This window comes from Filicampus tigris, chromosome 15 (assembly GCF_054856515.1).
Source record: "Filicampus tigris isolate MCC_2025a chromosome 15, RoL_Ftig_1.0, whole genome shotgun sequence".
NCBI classification, from domain to species: domain Eukaryota; kingdom Metazoa; phylum Chordata; class Actinopteri; order Syngnathiformes; family Syngnathidae; genus Filicampus; species Filicampus tigris.
Window position 1 is genome coordinate 10,336,559 of NC_141231.1, and position 17,849 is coordinate 10,354,407.

Below are 17,849 nucleotides of genomic sequence, written 5' to 3' on the forward strand. Positions count from 1 at the left end.
TTGTAAGAGACAGTTTTTATTACCAGTGCTATTTACATTGAAATAATACAACCCTTCAAACATGCACACACACGCACACAAACACACGCACATTCATCCATCCACTCGTGTTTACATCCAAGAAGATTGGAGTCCAACCTTAAAAAAAAAAAAAAAAAAAAAAAAAAAGATGACACTTTCTTTCCGGAAATTATGTTGGGATGAATTAACCCATAAATGCTCATTTTGGCTGAGAGGCGGAAATGGGCGGCGTACACTAGGTGGCGCTTTAGGCCCAACAGTGGTGGTTGTTGGGGGAGGGGGGCATGGGGCGGTTGAGGGAGGGGGTGTGGTGTGTGGCCCGCCACAGATGTTGCATGGCCCCTCTTTTGTTTGCTCCCTTTAAGAGGCAGGAGACCTCAGCTGTTGAAGGAGATTCTCTATTATGGCTTTAGTGTGCTTTTGAAAATCATTTCCATTAAAACATGTCTTGTGAAAAAGGGAGCCGAACAAAAGGAAGGTCGGCCGGAGGCGCGCGCACGGGCACATCAGGGCCGCCCGTGTGTACGTGTGTGTATCCGAATAAAAATGTAGACATCCTTGTTTTAACATATGATCATCATGTTGTGGAGTGGGACCAAGGTAGAAAGGGGGAGGCGCATGTGATCCTTTTCATTCAAATTATCGGTCGCACGTTACACCCCCCCCCCCCCCCCCATCTCATTGTGAGGCAACAATTACCAACCGTTTTACATCATTGGTCCGAAAATTCTCATTTTCACTCTAAAACTGCTGGGTTAAAAGTAACCCAAATTGGGTGAAAAAGCAAACCCAATGCTGGGTCTGAAAGGGAGCAAGCCAATGGTGGGTTATTTATGCCCAGCACATTGGGTCAAGATTTTGATCCAACAAGGAGTAAAATTGACCCATACTGATGGGTTAAAGCTACCAAGAAATGGGCTACCGGGTTATCAGAATCGCTGTTTTTAAAAATAATACTATTTTTTTTACCAACATTTTCTAAGAAAAAGAAGCGACTTCCTCTGTATATATGTTGTATAAATATATATGGAGGTGGGGAATCATCTGCACTGACCAGGATTTGAACCCTGATCCCTGTGTCCAAAACCGCCACCAATGTTTTCAAAGAATGTTTCATCAAATTTACTTCAATTTCAATACGCAACAAAACTGTCCAAATTGGCGAGCAGCTTCAGATCTTCACCCCGCCCAAATCAAATTTCAACCCAAATCTGCTGGGTAAAAATACTTAAACCACCATTAGATAAAACTAACTCAATCTGCTCAAAATTCACAGCTACCCCAGTGAGTTGGGTTTGGAAAACAACCCAGCATTTTTTTTGTGTGTGTATTTACTACAAAATATAATGTCTTTGCGATATATAATGACAGGTAGAACCAGCTGGCAGAAGATATAATTAACTTGAGTATCCGTCATTATGTAAGCACTGCGATGCCCTGCATATTCACTGTTTGATATTCACAAACTCAAGTTTTTTTTTTTTTCAATGGAACCAGTCTTAGCATTTCCGGTGCATTTTTTCCCCCCAAAAATCAAATCATCCATAAGTAATTTATTTTTAAATGTGTTAAATGGGAGATGTGTTTGAAATGATGTAAAAAGTTTTTTGGATCCTAGTTTGTCGTATATTTAATGCTTAAACCACAGGTGTCAAAATCAAGGCCTGGCCTTCTGCATAATATTTTTCGTGGCTCTCATAAGCAAATAAAGTGCATCTACTTCATGTGTGTTGCTAAATGGATTTGGTCTTTTTCATTTTGGCAGAAAATTGGTCTCACCACCAAATCCCCTTTTAATATAGTTAACAATAGCATACTTAAATATTTGGTTGTCACGATCCATAATTTCTGGAAAATGTTATTAAAATATACACAATAGCCATGAAACACGGGTATTTGTGTTCATAATAATATAATTAGCGTAAAAGCATAATTGCCAAAGTCATTTTTAACTTATTATCAAAATCTATGAAAAACTTTTTTTTTTTTTTCATTAAAAAGCTTGCTAAAAATTGTGTTTTTCTTTCGGTCTGTGTCGATTCTCAGTCGTTGAGGTCACGGTGATCCGCGATCCGCAAATGTCGAAGCAAGGCAACTGGACTCTTCTTGTTTGTTGAATTTTGTTATGCTTTTTTTCGTGTTTTCCGACAACATTCAAACAGGATTTGGGCAGCTATGCTATTAGGCTAACAATATAATGAGGTTATTATACATTCATACGATTTTCGCAGACAGAACGGCCTTCTGAGGGAAATCATAAGTATGATGAAAGTGAGTTTGACACCTCTGGTTTAAGCTATTTATATAGGCAATTGATTAAAACAAATAATTAAATTGGAGTTTTCGCTATTTGTTTCAGGGCTCTGTTCCTACCCTCGCAAATAGCTGTGGTTTATTGTATACATCCTTTGTGTGACATTTTATTTGGTGGTGTGCCATGAAATTCTTCCAATATAAAATGTGTGCCTTGGCTCGATAAAGGTTGGGAAACATTGGTGTATGGTATCGATGCGGGAAAGGGGAAGGAGCGGAAGTCAACCGTTGAATTTGCCCTCTTCCAAGGTAGTATCAGTGGCAGGATGTGACGTTAAAACAACCAACGCTCACCACGTGTCGAACGAAATGTTCACATCTAATCATGTCGAAGTGTGGCGCCACAGAGACCGCGTGGACTCCGAGCGAATACATCCCGGCCCTTACTGTTACACTTCCATTGAATCAATTTAGCAGCTATGCGGTGTGAACACAGCTACAAAGGATGACGTTTGGCTTTCAAATGCAAGAAATGAACATAAAGGAAAAAGAAAAAGTCCCTTTTTGTGTTGCTGTGTCTATTGTGATTTTGTTGTACCACGGGCGCAGTCTTTGTTGTAAATAATTGAAGTCCAGTATTCCAACAAAGCTCGTCGGGACGTCTCTACACTTCTAAGCAATAGTCCAGCAGTGAAAAGCCGTCCGTTATTGGTAAAAAGTAACTCCCAGCCTGTCAAGGGTCTCTGGCGGCTTCACCAGGCCGCGGCCTCGCCCATTTCAGGGCCTTGGTGGGACATGGGGGCGCTGTAGCTGGAGTTACTGGCCAGTGAGAAAGGAGGACTGGGCCCGCCCCCATACGCCTCCCCCGGCACGGGCTGCAGGGAGCCCGGCTCGGGGCTGGGCGTCTCGGCGTGGGAGATCATGTCCGTGAACCTTTGGTCATCCGAAGGGAGGTGGCCCGAGCCCTCCATGGCCCCGGGTCCCGAGCCCAGGATGTAGGGGGACTCGGCGGGGGACTGGGCCTGCGAGGATGGGGGGCCGTGCGGGAAAAAGTCGTAGTTGCCTCCTGGTCCGTAGTAGTCCCCTTGGTACTCTGCAGGATAAAACAACACACGTTATGGGGACGTTGCTCGCGAGAACATCAAGGACACTGTCGAGGATGCTTTCGTCACTGATATTCGTGATTATGACAATGTTGTCAAATACGTTGCTTTCAAAGTCAGCGTTGATTATGATGTCATAGATGTTCTCAATGACATCAAAGACATTGTCAATGATGACATGTTTTTAATGACGCTCCGGTCAAGGATATTGCCAATATGTTCTCAGTGACAAATATATAGTCAGTGACATCAAAGACACTCGCACTGATGTTGTCAAAGACACAATTGACTATGATGTGCTCAGTGATTTTACCATAGACATTGGTTCGCAATAACCTCATAGACCAAAGACATTGCTTTCAATTACGTTCTAGTCAAAGGCGCTGTCAAGGACGTTGTAAAATATGTTCTATGTCACAGAAAATCTATTTACAATGACATTAAAGTGTTGTCAATGACGTTGGGTGTGACTTGATTAGTCATGTAGCAAAAAGATGGAAATGACACTGATGTCAATTATCAAAGACGGTCGGCATAACATCAGGCACATCGTCAATGACATCAAAAACACTTAATGTCATTTTAGTCAATGAGATGCTTGATTTTGAAATTGATGTCGAAGATATTTGTCAGTGACATGGTTTAAAATGACTGTCTATTGAAAAATGTTCTCACTGACACTGGCATTGCTGTCAATGATGTTACCGTCGAAGATGAGAGTGACATCAAAGACACTATCAGAGACATTTTTTGACTATGACATTTTTGGCTATGACATCGTTGTCAATGACGTCAACGATTTTATCAAAGATACCCTCAAAGATGTTGTGAATGACGTTTTGTAAACAACGTCGCTGTCAGTGACGTCAAAAGACACTATGACATTGTCGTCAGTGACGTTGTTGACTAAGACATTGTCAATTACATCTTAGTCAATGACGTTTTTTATCAGTGACATTGTGGACTATGGCATTGTTGTCCAAGACGTTGTCTTCTTCCTTACTCAGTCCATCCATCTATCTGTTATCTATCTTCCCACTCATCCACCCATTGTGTAGTCATCCATATCCCATCCATCTGTCCACCTATACCCGACCCTTCCATTCGTCCTTCATCATCGAAGCACAAGCACATCCGTCTACTCTTCTATTATCATCCATCCGTCCAACAATGAGCCCATCCATCCGCTAACTAGCCACCCATCCCTCTGTTATCTATCAACCCATCTGTCCGCTTTCCTGTTTCCTCGGCTTGTGCTGACGTAAACACTTGACGGAAAATATTCATAAGCGCAGATGTCTCAGCGTGAACAGAGCAGTATTCTGTCAAATCACAGACAAACAGCCTCAGGCTCTACCTCTGCTGAACTTTTTTTGTGATTCTTCTTTCTTAATTTTCACACTGCAACAGTTGATTGAAAAGGTGTTTAAATGGAAATAATGTACCCCTGAGCCTGTTGGTTGGAGCGACCTTGAGAGGAGGCAAAAAGCTTGTGTTGCAGGCAGTGTGCAAAGGGGTAGCACACACACACACACACACACACACACACACATGAATAAAGGGCGAGCGAGCCGGCCTAAGCGGCGCCTCAAAGGGGCCTGAAAAGCGGCGGGTGAAGAAAGCGAGGGAGACGAGAGCGGGAGATGAAGGTTTTGTTCTCACTAGGCGTGGAGACTCATTGAAGACTTGAAATTGTCTTCAATGTTTACAACAATTTAAAAAAACGCCTATGTCAGGTTCATTGACATAGGTCAAAAAGTGTCTTTGATGTTTCCAAACACACACCAACATACGCCAGATTGGTTGCAGAAAAAATTGTCTTTGATATTGACAGAAACATGGATGTTAGGGTCACTACGATTCAGTGTTGTAGTATTTACAAAACCACGTATGGTCTTTGATGTGGACAAAAACCTGAATGCTGAGAAACTAAATAGAATTTGATGTTTAACAAAATGCAGGGTAAGGCTCATCGAAGACTGGCGTGTCATTGATGTTTACCAAAACTGAACATTTAGTTCAAGGTCAGTGCTGTCTTTGATGTTTATACAAAACATGTATGTCCAGTTCATTAAAGATGACGCTCCTTTGATGTTGACAAGAACTCATACTTTAGGTTGACTAGGACTAAATAATTTCTGGAATATGTACAAAAACACATATGTGAGGTTTGTCAGACTAAATGTGAAAAACATGAATATTCGGATCATTGATGACTAAATTGCCTTTAATGTTCACAGAAACACAGACATTTGGTTCACAAAGACTATGTTGTTTTTGATATTTGCAAAAACATGTCAGGTTTGTTTTTGTTTGTCTCGTACTGTGAGGATGACATTGTCTTTGAATGTAGCAAAAAAGAAAAAAAAAAAACTGTACTTACGTTCCGTAAAGATCAAATTGTCGTTGACATTTAGGTAAAATTAACATTTAGATCCTGAAGACTCAATACAAAAAAATGTACATTTAGCTCATCAAAGACTGGCTTATCTTTTATGTTACGAAAACCCCCGGCTGCTAAGCCATCAGTCCAGCTCCTGCCCTCAGTCGAAACTCAAACACTTGCGGTAAAAAAAATAGCGCCGTTAAATCTGAGCGAGCTGCGTCGAAAGCGTTTTCTGACGGATTTGTTTACAAAGAGACTGATTGGAATAAACAGGTTAATCCTCTCAACCGTGACAGGTGACAGCGACAAACAGCTAAAGAGTTTTTTTGTGTGGCACGGAGCCTCGAGAGTGGAGGGACCTCCTGGAAATCCGCATCGATGTTGTCAGTCGACAAGTGTTTTTGGTTTTTGACATTAAGTGGAACTGACCTCCATAGTAGCCATAGGCTGCTGGTCCCAAGATGTCCGGGTCCTCCAGCCGGCCCCCCAGGGTCCTCATCCTCCTTGGGCCCCGGAAGAAGGCGTGTCTGCGGGCCCCCAAAGCGCTCAGCTGCTTCATGCGCCGCTCCTTGGATCTTCGGTTCTGGAACCAAACCTGCCACCAGACGGACAGTCACAATTATTAACACGAGGAAGACAAACGTGTCTTTGATGCTTAAAAAAACATGTATGCACGTATGTTTACAGAAACGTTAGGTTTGATCAACAATCTTTGATGTTCACAAAAACATACAATGTTAATGAAAAAAACTGACATCATATTCGTTGATGATTAAAGGGTCTTTGATATTTTACAAAAACATATTCATTAGGTTCAAACCAAATTGTACTTGATGTTTACGAAATGTACATGTCGTTCATTGAGGTTCAAAATTTTCTTCATGAACACCAGTGTCATTAACTACTTAAAATTGTCTCATTGTATTTTGAAAAAAGAATGTGAGGTTTATTAAAGACACAAATTTGTCCTTGATATTTACAAAAACAGACTCCTAAATTATCGGTGACTATTCACCAAAACACATATTCATAAAAACAACAATAAATAAATGAGCTTTTGCTAACTTTCATTTAAAAACGTGCCAATGACAGCGTTGACCCAGGAACTGATATTTCTATTTCTATTTCCGTTATGTCTCCATCAGGAATACTGAAAATCACCTTTTATGTTTCCAAAAACATCTAAATTGTGTTTGATGTTTACGAAATGTGTACATTTGATTCCCTGACGACCAGTTTGGTCAGTTTTGCCTTTCATGTTATAAAAACGTTCCCATTGTAAACCAGGGGGCGATTCTAGATTATTATTAGAATAAGATAGAATCAGAGGTTTAGAGGTGCTATGCTCCTGGCCAGGCAAGATACATTTAACCATTTTGTACATTTTACCGCCATTTCCTTCCAGAGAAGCATAAGACTTTTTGTTTATGGGCATCCAATCAGGTAGCTTCTCAGCAGCACATTGGTTTTAACGTTAACATACACACAGGAAATACAGCTAGTGTCTCCCATTCCAATTCAAACAGGGGACAGTGGTGCTGTCTCTGACCACCTGAAATGTTTAAAAATTAATAAGTCATACCTAGCAACATAAACAATGAGCTAAATTTAAATTCCTCAATCATGAGGACTGGTAAGGCACTGAAGGGTTGAAGGTAAAAAATGTTCTCCATATTTAGGTTAAAGCCAGGTATTTACTCCTTACACCGCGACTGTATTGTCTGTATAGCAGTTGAAGGCAGCGTAGTCATCTGTGCAAATAGGGTGCTCAGAGCCCAGTCGGAGAGAGGTGGGAGAGACTGGGTGGAACAAACCATTTTAGAGGAGAGGGGGCGTTACTGTAATTTAGTTGTTAGAATATTACAGTCCAACAAAATATTGCGTGTTAACACACTTCTCTAGCTTTGGGTTAGGGTTAGTTTAAAAAGGACATACACAAACAAACTAATAATCGCTTACATTTTAGGGGTGCTGAGATTCAATTTAGGGGTGTACCGGCACCCCCAAAAATGGGATAAAAACGCCCATGTTGTAAATCCTAAATCAAAAAAAAAAAAAAATCTTGAAGAAACACCTGCACAGTTGATGAATGCATTTCCATTATTTGCAACGCCTTCGTTGTGTACAACAGAAGCAGCAAACAGTGTCTTGTTTTGGCCTGTGCTGCAGAATCATGCTTGTTCACAGCAGCCAGCCAGTCCCACTGTGATGCACATTAACAAAACACACACACGCACATGCATAGGGCTGCACACGGAGGCAACACCTGCTTATTGAGAACAATCGTCGACGTGTAGGGTACATTTTTATGGAAATGCTCTTGCTCCCCCTCGAGAGACAGAGATTATACACACACGCGCGGGCGCGCGCACGCACGCCGGGGGAGCGTTGCTATTTAACACAAGCAGCGAGGCCCAAACGCAGCCTCTATTTTGGCTCGGATCACTGTACACACGTACACACACGGGGGTGTTGAGGGTGGCTGACGGTGTGAACACACTGATGGATGCAAGCATGGATGGATGGAGATGCACATACGCGCACACGCAAGCGGTGTGCGCGTGTGCGTGTGTGTGTGTGTGTGTGTGCGACACAGAGGTGGGAAAAAAGGAGAGTGGGGGGCATATGTAAATCTGTTAAATCAGCGATAATCACAGCCAGCGCACAAAAAGCCACATCACACTTGGCAGAGATGGCGCTAATCATCCTGACATTGTGCACGCCCAGACACACATCCTCATACGTGTGTGTGTGCGTGTGCGCGCATGAAAACACGCGTATGCACACACAAGAGGGGTTCCCGCATGCGTGCGGTGGCCCCTCAGCTAAAACAAGACCACCACCTATGACTAATTTCACGGCTGTGTGACTGAAACAAACACATTAAAAACACACACATATTGTGTTGTATTTGTGTGTTTTTGTCTAGCCTGGTGTGTAGATGTTAATTGGGAGGGGGAAAGAAGAAATTGAAAGCCTGCGGACATGGAGATGGCGGAAGGAACAATAAAATGTGATTTCGCAAAGGTTAAAATGTAGTTTTCAATGCTGTCACGTGGGGAAAAAAATCACTCTAAAATAGCTTTTGTTTCTTGGCAAAAGTATTGGGACGCTTCTATTGATGACATCATTTAGCAAAGTAAAGTACAGTGACATTATTTGAAAGAAATCTAATTGTCTTTTGTGCAATTTAATGACACAATTAACTCCGAGAGCCTATAGGGACATTTTGCCATACTCATTTCAAATCAATTATTAATTTGAAGCCGTTTTGCTATTTGAAATTAGCGTAAAATGTCAACGTTGCTCAAAAAGCGACACTTTTCACAATGAAAACTGGTGAAAATGCCGTTTATCTTCATTTCAAACCAATACAATGCATGGGGTTCAAAGAGGATTTTTTTTGTACACCAGATGGCGCTACCTTTTTGTGTTCAAAGCATGCAGCAGAATTATTTTGCCAGGAGTATACCGGTAAATATCAATATTAATAATATTTGGGGGATTTTCAATCTTTTGTTATTGAATAGTGTTGAGGTTTTTGTTTGTTTGTTTGTTTGTTTTTTAACGAGAGTGTGACCTTCAAAGAGAAAATGATCTGTTTCTATTCCATTCAAAACATGCAGGAAAATGTCACATTTACCTTTTTCTGCAAGGCATGTTTATATAAAAAAAATTCAAGTGAATAACTACTTAAGACAAAAACATCACCATTAAATATTACATTTTGAGAGATTCAGACCCAATGAGGGGGAAAATGTGAAGAAAAGTATTTGTTCCTATTCAAAGCATGCAGCAAAATTTCCCATTTTCACCCTTCCCTGCAGGGGGTCTCACTTCTCAAATGATCCTGTATGTGCTGTGCGTGATTATAAATATCAATGTTTTAATCATTTTGGGGGTAATTTCACACTTTTGAAGGACTCTATAACACACTGTGGACTTCTTTGAGAGATAAAGCCTTCCCATTTAAAGCATGCAGAAAAATGCAAATGTCAAGTTCAACATTTTCTGGAAGGTCATCTGTGTGCCATGTGTGTGATTAACTACTTCTGCCTGAAATATACAGTCATACTAGGAAATTATATATAAAATATATAAATATATATTAAATTATAGTATACCTATTCAAAATGTTTAAATATAGCTGTAGACGGTCAATGCAGTGACCCTATAAAGTCATACTAAAATCAATTTGAATGCAGTGGAGCGAGAATAAGGACAGGGCCAGCCAGCAAATAGTGAAAATCTGCATATAATTGATGCCCATTATAAATATATTAGAGAAGAAAATAACCCCGAATCATTGAGAAAAATAAAAATAAAAAACATCAATGAGTTAATTCACGGGTGCCAAACCATGAATATGTGGCGGTCTGTGGTATAGTTTTGGGAGTATGCCTCAGTAAACCGTCTAAAAAACCTAAAATACATATATTCTACTTTTAAAAATATTAGAATGTATTTCTTTGTGTATTACTGTATTTCCATAATTGAAGCCTTTATTATTGAATGAGTGCATAAGGCAGATAAGACGGATAACCTGTTAAAAAAAAATCCCCCAAATGCTTAAATATTGTATAAGATTCCAAGCTGATGTAAGAAACCGTCACACACCGACAAGGGTAAAAAGGTCAAGACTGTATAATTATGTAACTTTTTGTGTGCATGTGGATAAGCTATTCAGGGCCAAGTGAGCCCTGCGATGTGGCCATTTGTCACAACGGCACTCGGGTGTTTTTGCTGGTGGTCCTCCGACTCCTCACCTGTATGACTCGCATGTTGAGGCCGGTCTCCTGCGCCAGCTGCTCCCGGATGTGTCGCGTGGGCTTGGGCGTGGCCACGAAGGCGGCCTTGAGGGTCTCCAGCTGCTTGGCCTTGATGGTGGTCCGCGGGCCCCGCCGCTTGGCACCCGAGTTCTGCTCCTCGTTCTCGATGTTGTTGGTCTCCTTGTCTGACGACGTGCAATTGTCCCCCTCCTTCAGCTCGTCGTTCAGGCCGCCGTCCTGCAGGTCTGGCGACAGGCTCCGGTCCGTGCACGACGACACTGCAGCCACGCAGGGTAGTGCACCGTTGGGGAAAAAAGTTGTTGTTGTTAATTATTATACAAAAAGAAGTCACTGACAAAATAATGAGCGTATTAAATGTTCGTTCACTATTAAAAATATTTTTGATCAGAAATAAAGAGCAAATGTAGATCTATTTCATGTAGAGTGTCACGATTTTGTGTGCGTGCGTGTGTGCGTGTTCGTGTGCGTGCGTGCGCGTGTGTTCGTGCGCGCGCGCATGTGTGTTGAGGAAGGGGGGACGTGGCAGTGTCTGTCGATAATAATGACAGTAGGACCCCCAATGGACCCTGACGTGTAATGACAATAACAATAGAGTACTCGGAGGTGAGGGGGGTGGGGGGGTGGGGGGTCGAAGAAACATAGGTTTTTTGTTGACAAAAAATAAAGGTTGTACATTACCAACATTTATATATATATATATATATATATATATATATATATATATATATATATATATATATATATATATATATATATATATATGTATATATATATATATATATATATATATATATATATATATATATATATATATATATATGTGTATATATATATATATATATATATATATATATATATATATATATATATATATATATATATATATATATATATATATATATATATATGTATATATATATATATATATATATATATATATACATATAGTGTTAATTTGGGGGGCTTTTGGGTACAATTTGCTGGTTGATGGTGCGAAACATTGCCCAAAAGTGGTTCCCCTAGTAAGTAACCCGCATTATTTACTTGAGGTACATTTTTTGCTCATTCGTTCGAAAACGTTGCAATTTTTACCATTCCAGAGTGAAGTTACGTGAAAGTGTTGATTTGTGTCAATTTTTTTTTCCGTACCTGAGTTGAGGCTGACCTCCTTGATGGTGGCGGAGCTCAGGTAGTCGTCCTTGCACACGAACTTGTTCTCGTCGATGACGTAGAGCTCCTCGCCGGTGGACAGCTGCTTGTGGCATACCATGCAGGTGAAGCAGTTGAGGTGGAACACTTTGCTGCGCGCCTTCCGCACCAGGTCACTGGGCGAGATGCCCTGCAGGCATCCGGCGCACTTGGTACCGAACCGCCTGTATTCATTCGTGCATTTGCACGCACAAAGGGGGGCAAGGGAAGAAGAAAATAAAACATTTGCAAGAGAGCTAACACAAGAGAGGATTTGTTTTAGTCTTTGTTTGCCTGCCGTTTGTTTGTCAGTGCCGGGATTAAGCAAACGGCGCGAAAGCGGTTGCCGGACCGGACAACTTTGCAGGAGGATGCTGACGAAGGCCAAGCAAGAAACGGCTACGGAGATTTTGTCTTAACACTGCAAAAAAGGGAACGTTGAATTTATCACTGAATTATGCATGCACATTAACGCCAACATTTGTGTGTAAGGGCATGAATGAAGTGGTACAATAAAGTGTGTTTTTCAGTTGTCTGTTTTTTTGTTGTTGTATTTTAGCTGACAAAACGCAAATAAAAATTTAGAGCAATAAAAAACAAATCATGTTGACACTGGATCCTTTCATGTTATTATTTTAAATATGTCTTTGATTTACAATTATTTATTTTGCTCTTTGCATGCACGAGGGTCGCAAGTATGAAGCTACATATGGAAATCGTTCTCTAAAAAGTAGTTGCTTGTATAGGAAAGGTTGATATAAGAATAACGAATGACTACATAATTTAAAAATCACATTTTCAATCAGCCTTATCATACATATGATATATATATATATATATATATATATATATATATATATAGAGAGAGAGAGAGAGAGAGAGAGAGAGAGAGAGAGAGAGATTAGGTAGATATAAACACACACAAAATGTAACATAAGGTATGTGTAATAATAATAATAACAATAATAATAATAATAATAATTATTATTATTATTATTATTTTAGAATGTTTAGAATTATTATTATTGTTGTTATTATTATTATTATTATTATTATTATTATTATTATTATTATTATTATTATACTTTTGGGGAAAAGCCAGAGTGGGCGTGATGATAAACCTTCACGAAACACATTAGTGGCAATCAGCACATTGTAGCCAAGGATATGAGACGGGATTAGGCAGAGTGGGATGTATTTTAGGCGTGGAAATCGTCTCTTAATCCATATAAGACGTGTGTGGGAGGACTGCACCACCCCCCACCAATTTAAAAAAAATTGCCATCACCTGGCATCAAAACAATAAATAACTAAACAAAGCAGCTAATTCAGGGCCACCTGAGTGTGTGCGTGTGTAAAGGGGGGTAACTTGGGGAGACCCCCGCCTTCTCTTTTTCTTATTGTTTTAAAACTAATGTGGGCCCTGGTATCACTCTACGCTGTCGCCTTTCTCATGCACGCCGCTGCGTGGCGTGTCCACTCTGCACAACAATTGGATACATTAGCGTGATTAGTCCGGGCGGCCGCTAATGGCTCGCTCATTTGCATGCGTGCAGGTACACCGGGACGAGCCCCAATCACTCACTCACTCACTCACTCACTCACTCACTCACTCACTCACTCACTCACTCACTATGCCTGACGTTTTTTAAGAGCATTTAAACTGTTAAAAATGAAGCTGCTTATTGGCTTATTTGGATAAATAAAGACCGAATACACATGCGGCTGCACGGGAGTATTAATTTAAAATAGGAAACATTATATCAATTCGAATATTCAATTTTTGCTTTAATTAGGATTATTTTGGAAAGCTGCTTACTGGGTGACTAAAGCGAGAATATGCGTAACTGTACGTACATGATTTTATTTTTAAATCTAACGAGCGAACGATTTAGCTTTGATTATGATTATTTATTTAAAATCTGTTTAATAGCTTGTTTGGCACATACATTTTAAAAATAGCAAAGCAATCATGTGAATTAAAACAGACAGCTAAAATAGATAGCTATGTAACGAGTTGGCTTTATATATTATTATTACGAACTCGTTTGTTAAAGCCCGAATACTCATGGCTGAACTGAATGTGCATTATTTTCTAAACTGGAGATGTAATCATGTGAGTTTAATATGACAGCTTTAATTAGTATTATTTTTAAACGCTGATTGTGGATTCATTTGTGAATGTGCATATTGATCAACACTTGCTGGTGTTTTTGTTTTTTTTTAAAATAGGAAAACCGTCTGATTGTATAAATTCAATTGGTCAGCTATGAAACAAATTCGGCTTGAATTATTTTATCAGTTTTATATTATCAGGTAACTAAAAAATCTACAACTTTAATTTTTTTCCCCCAAAAGCTGCTTTGGACTAGTTTGAATGATTAAAGCCAGAATACACACAGAATGTTACTATCAATATTATTAGTTTTAAATAAACAACAACAACAAAATATCTCCCTGATAATAATAATAATAATAATAATAATAATAATAATAATAATAATAATAATAATAATAATAATAATAATAATAAAGTGACCAAAATAACACAGGCTACCTTTATTTATTTGTATTATATTTTTAAATATTCACTAACTAAAATCAATAGGATGCCATATTTCTTTCATAACAACACAAATTAGAATGACAACTAAAATACAAACTAAAAGCAGTGACAGCGCACCACAATAAGAATCAAATGACAAAATGCTGCTTTTCTTGTTCTGTTTTTCGGTTTCTCTCATCCCTACCGGAAGAAGTCCACCTTGCAGTAGAGCTTTCCGTCCCGCGAGAAGCACTTGTCGGTCAGCTTGCAGCTGCACTCGCAGCACTGCACGCACTTGGCGTGCCAGGCCCGGTCGAGCACGTTGAGAAGAAACCGGTCCAGGATGGGCCGCTCGCAGCCGGCACAGTGGACCATCATGTCTGCGGCCCGCGGCAAGCCCACGGCCGACCTCCCCCTTCTACGGAGTAGCTTGAAAGGCCTCTCCACGCGGAACCACGTCGTGGATCCTCCAACGCCCCCCCCCCCACACCCCACTCGCTGCCTCTCTCCTGCCGCGTGGGCTGTCAAAAAACAACAACAAAAAAAGTCCAGGTACCGGCTCGGTTCTGGTTGTTATATCCACAATCCACACTTGCTTGTTTGGTGTTCTGCCGTGATCAGGCGCGCGCACCTGATTTGTTCAAAATCATAACAAGAAGAATATCCTGCAAAAGTGCGCGTGCTCGTGGCTGTTTTTTTTTTTTTTTTTTTTTTTTTTTTTGGAAGGGGGGGTGTTCCACGCGTGTCCTGCGGGCTCCTCGCCACCTTCGCGTCACTGTGGCCGATTGTCACGCGGTGTGGACAAGCGAGGCACCCCTCCACCTCGACATCGTCGCCATCGCCATCACCCACGAACCATCCCCACGCACACAGATTGGCTGACGCGCGCCTTAATTCCCTCGCAGGGAGAGCCAATCACGGCGAGGCTTTGGTTGTCATGGATACCGAGCTCACGGCTTCTCCAGTGGGCCTGGATGTCAAGCTGGGCAGAACCGAGATGGGCCCAAAAATTGGTCGTGAGCCCCCCCGCCATCCCCCCCTCCCCCCATCCCCAAATATGACATTGTTCCTCATATGTCAATATGATGGTAAAAGGTCAAAATTGCTTGTTGTGAAGTTTCATAGTGGACCACTTGTCATAACCGGACACACTGGTGTGACTACCGCAACTAAAACCACAGTGGACACAAATATGGCATCCTACCCTGTGCTATATATTTTCTACAAAATAGTCCATTTGGTTACAGAATGACACAGTAATCCACTGTAGTGGCTGATGTGCATTTGCCACTACAGTGGATGCCAATATGCCATCACATACACTGCCACACACTGGTCAGCCATTGTAAGTACAGAAAATCAAATTTGTTGGCATATGGGAGGAAACACAGTCCACTGTGGTGACTGATGCGCAATGTTGACATCAAAAACTTGCATCAAACTGTAAAACTGTTTGTAGGAATTACAGTAAGAAACAGTAGCTGCGTCATCAGTAGGTAAATGAGGTACAGTGTGTGAAGCGTTTTGAGTACCGAAGGTAGAAAAGTGCAAAGCTGGGCATTCCGTGTATGTGGTAGACCTATGTGAAATTGCAGTCGGAATCGCCGACGGAATAGTTTCAAATTAGAGGCGGACCGGCCTATAGACGGAAAATGTGTTTCCGTAATTAAATGGTAGCTTTTCGCCAACCACAGCTGCCAGCTTTTTACCGTAAAAACAGCATTTTTTTTTTTTTTTACGTGAGCAGTCACTACAGTGGAAGACCAGTGTGTCATCCTATACAATGCTATACACTGGGATTTCTTTTTTCACTTACAACAGCTGACCAGTGAATGACAATGTTTGGTATGACTGACTTGCATCCACTGATTAAAAATGTTGACATCAAAAACTGCCATCAGTCACTACAGTGGACTAGTGTGTCTTCCATACACAAACAAAAGGGACATCCCAACATTAACAACAGCTAAAAAAATATATATGGCAGCATATAGGGATGACATATTAACGTCCACTGTAGTGACTGATGTAAGTCTGATAGCTAAATTGCATATCAGTGACTACAGGGAATCATCCCATAAAGAAAAAATGGAAATTGAACACATTGTCATCCACTGTAGTGACAGAGGTAATTTGAAAATCCCTTTTTTCATTGTATGGGATGACTTACTTGCTTGTACTGTAGTGACTAATGCACAACATAAAAAATGATGTGAGGGTTGCGCATCAGTTATTACAGTAGACGCAAATAAGCAAAGGTGGGCATTCCATCAGACTGACGGACCGGTTCGTCACTGACGGACGCCCGTTTTGCTGACGTTTTTTGTGGGGGGCGGATTGACGGACCAACGGACTTCTGATGGACTAACGGCTGACGATTACAATTCAGTTCCCCACAAAAAAACGAAGGACTGACAAATGAGGGACGGGTTCCCCCGGCTGCTGACGGATGACAGATGATGGACCAGCAAAATGTTGTAAAATGCTCACCTCTGCAAATAAGTCATCCCATCGACTGCCTATCATAAGCCATTTGGACACACTGCAGTGACTGTTACATATCTCTGATACTACTGACAAAGTGAGGCGGAAGAAGGTTGGCAAAAGCAATACCTGCACTACAGGGCACACATGCATGTGAATGCGAGGGAGGGCGGTGCCAAACAAGGACTAATGCAACAGCGAACGCATGACATTACACAGTTGCTGGTGCGGGTGTTGGGGGTTGAGGTCTTTTCACATTCACAGCGCTATTTACAGGGAAATGCCACGGATTAGTCAGCGGCTTCATCAATAAAAGGGGAAAGGCCAGGGGCCAGTCCAAGAGGCCAATCTCAATATTTACAGAGCGGACGCGTGGGGTTGGTTTGCACTTTTTTTTTTTGCCCACCGCGCTTGCATGCTTTCAGCTTTGGCTCACTTCCATGACAGTCGCGACCAAAAAAGGGCACCCCGTTTTACATGGGGAAAATCGCATAGCACACCAGCAAACAAAAAAACGTCATAACAAAAGTATATCCAGTACATGTAAATAATGATAACTGGCAATAATTCTGTTGGGTGGATGGCGGTTTCACAGGTTATTTGTATCTTAGGAAATTGAATGCATTTCATTGTTCCGCGTGTCACAAAACTTGGCTGCAGTGGTGCAACGGATCATCTTTGATCCGTGATCCTTACGGATCAAGCACCACGGTTCGGGCCGGGCACGATCGGGCATTCAATATAATAGCAGCAGAGGAAGTTGAAAACCCTCATGGATCACATAAGTCGTATGTGTGGGAGCATTTTGGCAATTTGGTGTGAAACGAGTCCTCAGATGATACAGAATATTTTTCCCGCCTCTTGTCCCAACACTGTCATTCAAACAGACATTTCAAGGAAGTTGCAAACATACTCAACAAACACGCCGCCTCCGCAAAGGCTAACTTCAAAATAAAGCTTACAAAATAATACATTGAGTCATTGATGCCAATGCAATAGCCTTAATACACAGTCGCTAATTTAGGATGCTAACAAACCGCTAGTTAATTACGCCATCATTGTATGATACAGCACAGGAA

General features: G+C 41.0%; 1 protein-coding gene across 1 annotated transcript; it reads right to left on the reverse strand.

Moving 5' to 3' along the window:
• On the reverse strand, window positions 1-15,274 carry lhx5 (LIM homeobox 5). Its single transcript, XM_086054301.1, has 5 exons — window positions 14,492-15,274; window positions 11,703-11,926; window positions 10,530-10,810; window positions 6,193-6,358; window positions 1-3,367 (listed from the first exon to the last, which is right to left on the reverse strand). The coding sequence occupies exons 1-5, from the start codon at window positions 14,662-14,664 to the stop codon at window positions 3,027-3,029; spliced, it is 1,185 nt and encodes a 394-aa protein (XP_085910427.1). The 5' UTR covers window positions 14,665-15,274; the 3' UTR covers window positions 1-3,026.
• Between the last annotated feature and the right edge of the window lie 2,575 nt (window positions 15,275-17,849).